We start from the raw sequence: 4,941 nt of genomic DNA, 5'->3' as shown, positions 1-4,941 counted from the left end.
GGAGGATATAACTTATTATACCCTTAAATGATGGTAAAACTTAAAACTTTCATGGGAAACTGATTTGCAAAGCAATGAACTAAAAATGTAGCTCAAATTGATTCACCTTTTGGATGAGTTGGCGCAGCCCGGTGGACTAAGCTCCCGCTATGTGTGGGTTCGGAGAAAGGGCCGGACCACAAGGGTTTATTGTACGCAGCCTTACCCCGAATTTCTGCAAGAGGCTACTTCCACGGCTCAAACATCAATATTTATTAAATCCTTGAATGAATACATGGTCTATACAACTTGCCAAATATTTTGACCCTTAAAATACACACATTAAACTCGCTAAGTCAAAATGGCATGCATAGATGATAATGTTAATTGCCTGATCAGACAAAAGACATTGAATTCATTGAGCATAATTGGATTAATTAAGCAAATAATATAAACTTTAGGAAACCAAACTCAATTCACGTGGAAGAGTATTAAAGTTAATCTCCAAACTGTCCAGAAACTGGCAAAATACGAATTAGAATAGTTATCTCTGGATAACTTTACCACAAATTATTGTAATATTTACAACAATAAAAATAGTCCAATGTTTCCAAAATAAGTTTAGCTCCAACAAACCAACAACTAGAGGCTTGACCCCACCAGGATTTAGATTTTGGAGTCACCCTGGTATGATAATTAAGGAAAAAAACAAAAGGAGAAAGACAGTGGGTCATTTTCCAATTTAGAAACTATGTTCAATCAAAAGCCTAAACTCCCACATTGTATAAATCAAGCTTCTATTCTTTAACAACTTCATGTTGGAGGCAAAGTGAAGCAACACCAAACTCTGCTACTACAATTCTTTATTAGTGTTGTGTCTCTTTCCTTCAAACTACTACTACTACTACTACTACAATTCTTGAATTTTCTTCCATGTGAAAATTAATACAAACTTGGTAAAACCTGCATATGTAACCTCCATACTAAGCAAGGTTAGGTGATTGAAAACAACTCCTTTCCCTCTCCAAGTACTTCCTTTTACAGCATCTCTCTACAGAGTTCTTCTGCATTCTACTCAACTTCTTCTCTGAGTTATTGCCTAATGAATGACTAGACTAAAAGTACCAATATTTTTGTTATAGTTAGAGTTCAAGCACTGTGGTTTTTTCTGCCTATTTTTGGGTGGTTCATTTTCCTTTTTGTTATTGAATGTTAAATGCAATGCAGCTCCACATATCACCAAGTCTGAGGCATGTCACTGTTCTGCCTGCTAAAGGTTTCAAGGACTTCATTAAAGTAAAAGTTGGCTCTAAAAGATTATCATATCGCATGGTCTTCTACTTCCTCCTGTTCCTTACATTCCTGCTCCGGTTTGTCTTCGTGTTAACAGCTATAGACACCATCGATGGAGAACGAAAATGTTCGACCCTAGGTGCATCTCTCTCTCTTTCTATAATGCTATATAGAAGATGTGAAAAATATGTTTAGGTACATTAATTAAGCAGCATTAGAAAAAGGATAATGGGAGGAATTTAGTTTCATGCATAATCTTACATGGTATTAGCAAATATTAAGTTGTTACAGATATAACAGCTCTAGAAGCAGTAATGCTACCTTCTCTTATAACATACTAGTAGTAATGCATAGTAAGTACGTCGCAAAATATACGTGTTACATTGGAAAGAAAAATAGCAAATGCATAACGTTTTAGAGAGCACGGGCGAAGCTATATTCTCATAAGGGTGGTCGTCGAAAAATTACATTGTGCATATAGCTAAAATATTAGGTTTTAGAGTTATATAATATATATTGAACACCCTTTATCGAGGAGTTCTTTTCACTTCTTTCAAGTTTGAATACCATTGGAGAAATTACTGTCTTCGCCACTATTAGAGAGTCAAAGATGATCAGAACACTGTTGCTCAAGTTAGCTGTAGCTTGTAAAAGAAAACTAAATCTGTCCATACTGAACTTACTTGACATTGAAGTATTTGTGATCATCCAAATATTCTTACTCATTTATGAATACAGAAAACTTAAGTTGATGTTATTAGATATGCATTGAACTTAAACTTGCCTTACTTAAGGAACTGCAGACTCTGTTAAATTAAGAAAGAGGATACTTAGAGATCTTTCTCAGGGAAGCTAATAGATAAAATTTGCATCTATTTCTGATGATTAAAAGCTTGACACATATCACCTTTCACTTTCCCCCGTTGTTTACTTTCATGGACGATAAGGCTGAAAATCATTCTGCTATATGCATTCTAAAAATATCATTTTACTACAGGTTGCTTGGGGAAAAAAATTGGACCAAGGATTTTGGGGAAACGGCTTGAATCAACTGTACGCTTCTGAGTCATGTATCTTTTCCCTGTGCATAACACTGCGATATTCTCTTATTGAATAATGAAGATATCCCCCCTTACTAGTGCTTCTATTAATTAGTTTTGGGATTACATTGTCTTGTCTCTTATTTACCTTGCATTTGTTAGGTTCCCGAGGTGATATACCAAGTATTGGAGGAACCTTCAGATCAAACTGAAATGCGAACAAGGCCTGAATCTCCTCAAACATTAGATGAGTTTATTGCAGAAATGAAGGTTGGAAGACCAGACGCGAAAACCTTTGCTGTCAAGCTCAAATCTATGGTATTATGTTCTTATCGTCCATTCCACAACATATATAGGAATAGATATAATGAAGCAAAAGCCCATACGATATGGACAATTCAGACACTCCAGGCAAAAAGGAAATCCTATAATCATTCTAAATGTAAACAGTTTCTCATAGTCTGATTGGTTCCAAGTCAAAGCCTGATTAGTGCATATTGCTTTTGTAGGTCACCCTGCTAGAACAGACGACGAGAACTGCCAAAATCCAAGAATACCTGTATCGACATGTGGCATCTAGTAGCATCCCAAAACAGCTGCACTGCCTTGCTCTCAAGCTCGCGCATGAGCATTCTACCAATTCCAATGCCCGTCTCCAATTACCGTTGCCTGAACTTGTCCCCGCCCTTGTTGATAACTCATACTTCCATTTCGTTCTTGCCTCTGACAATGTTCTTGCTGCTTCAGTTGTTGCTTCATCACTCGTGCAGAATTTCTTGCGCCCTGAAAAAATAGTCCTTCACATAATCACAGATAGAAAAACCTATGCACCTATGCAAGCTTGGTTTTCGTTGCATCCTTTAACACCAGCTGTTATTGAGGTTAAAGGGTTGCATCATTTCGATTGGTTCACAAAGGGGAAGGTCCCGGTTCTGGAAGCTATGGAGAAAGACCAAAAAGCTAGATCACAGTTCAGGGGAGGGTCATCAGCAATTGTGGCAAACAAAACTGAGAAGCCTAAGGTCATCGCAGCAAAGTTACAAGCACTCAGTCCCAAATATAATTCACTGATGAACCACATAAGGATACATTTGCCAGAGGTAAGACCCTGAAATTTAAGACATATATATTTCACTTGAGTTACATGTAACATCCATGATTGACGATCCATCCCCATTTTCCTGGATAACAATTATATACTGAGAATATAAATTTCTTTTCAGTTGTATCCCAGTCTAGATAAGGTAGTATTCATGGATGATGACATCGTCGTTCAAACGGATCTTTCACCTCTATGGGACATTGACATGAATGGCAAGGTGAACGGAGCAGTGGAGACATGCAGGGGAGGGGACAAGTATGTCATGTCAAAGCGCTTCAAAAGCTATTTAAACTTTTCTCATCCTCTAATAGCAAGAAGCTTTAATCCCAGCGAATGCGCGTGGGCCTATGGCATGAATATTTTTGATCTAGAAGCATGGAGGAAAACAAATATTAGTCAGACATACCACTACTGGCTCGAACAGGTAATCTACAAGTGATATCAAAATAGGTTTTTGTTTGCGAAGTAATTATCGAAAGTCATAATTGAACATTCTATCATTAAGTTTTGCTTTTCCTATGCAGAACTTGAAATCGGACCTAAGTTTATGGCAGCTAGGGACATTACCTCCTGGTCTAATTGCATTTCATGGCCACGTCCACGCCATTGATCCCTTTTGGCACATGCTAGGACTGGGGTACCAAGATAATACAACTGTAGCAGAAGCTCAGAATGCCGGTGTGATCCACTTCAATGGTCGAGCAAAACCTTGGCTAGATATAGCATTCCCACAACTTCGACCCTTGTGGACAAAGTACGTTAACCTTTCTGATAAATTTATCAAAAGCTGTCATATTAGAGCAACTTGAAATGACCTGCGATAAGAGCACGTTGATTAATGAGAGAACAAAGTTTGGGGAGAGTTCACAGGAACTGAAGGCCTCCAATACCTGATGCAAGATGGCAATAGCGCGCGTGAGCTCTGATCACTTGAATTTCTGGTTCTCCAATGTATTTTATTTTGCAGTTTAGATTCTATACAGTATGATGGATTCTTTCAACCAAAAATTCTTATACAGATGGTAAAAAAATACTATTTTCATTCGCCGTGTTAAGTTTACTTCCAGGTCTATTACGCAGGATTAGCAAATAATTAACATATGATGGATATATTTGGAAATGAAAATACACAGACCAAAGGATAAAGTGATTGCAGTACATAGCTTCCACCTCATTCCAGTAAGAATTAACATCTTGTTTTTGATGATGTCCATCTCATCGAAGAAGTATTAGGCATGTGCCTAATAAGAGTTTTCTTTGGTTTGGTAGCCAACCTTGTTGACTTGGTTTGGTTGGTAACCAACCTTGTTGAATTAGTTTGGTTTGGTAGCCAACCTTGTTGAATTTCTTTGGTTTGGTAGCCAACTTTGTTGAATTGTGAAAAGTGTGTGTAAATTGTCAAATATTGTAGGCTTTAGAGGGTGAAGCTTTGGCTATAAAAGGAGAGCTTCAACTCTCATTTCTTCACACCAACAAAGAGAGAAAGAAAGAGTGAGGTTTCACAGACAAGGTATAAGAAAATAGTCT

At 37.5% G+C, this 4,941-nt stretch overlaps 1 protein-coding gene across 1 annotated transcript; it reads left to right on the top strand.

Annotated features, from left to right (window-relative positions):
* The first annotated feature begins 1,045 nt into the window (after positions 1 to 1,045).
* LOC104241725 (probable galacturonosyltransferase 12) lies at positions 1,046 to 4,456 on the top strand. Its single transcript, XM_009796659.2, has 6 exons — positions 1,046 to 1,411; positions 2,270 to 2,325; positions 2,475 to 2,630; positions 2,822 to 3,412; positions 3,536 to 3,838; positions 3,939 to 4,456. Exons 1-6 carry the CDS (start codon positions 1,189 to 1,191, stop codon positions 4,221 to 4,223), a joined length of 1,614 nt encoding a protein of 537 aa, XP_009794961.1. The 5' UTR covers positions 1,046 to 1,188; the 3' UTR covers positions 4,224 to 4,456.
* The last annotated feature ends 485 nt before the right edge of the window (positions 4,457 to 4,941 follow it).

Source organism: Nicotiana sylvestris, chromosome 7 (assembly GCF_000393655.2).
Source record: "Nicotiana sylvestris chromosome 7, ASM39365v2, whole genome shotgun sequence".
Lineage (NCBI taxonomy): Eukaryota > Viridiplantae > Streptophyta > Magnoliopsida > Solanales > Solanaceae > Nicotiana > Nicotiana sylvestris.
The sequence above is the reverse complement of the archived record's forward strand: the minus strand, read 5'-3'. Positions and strand labels throughout refer to the sequence as shown.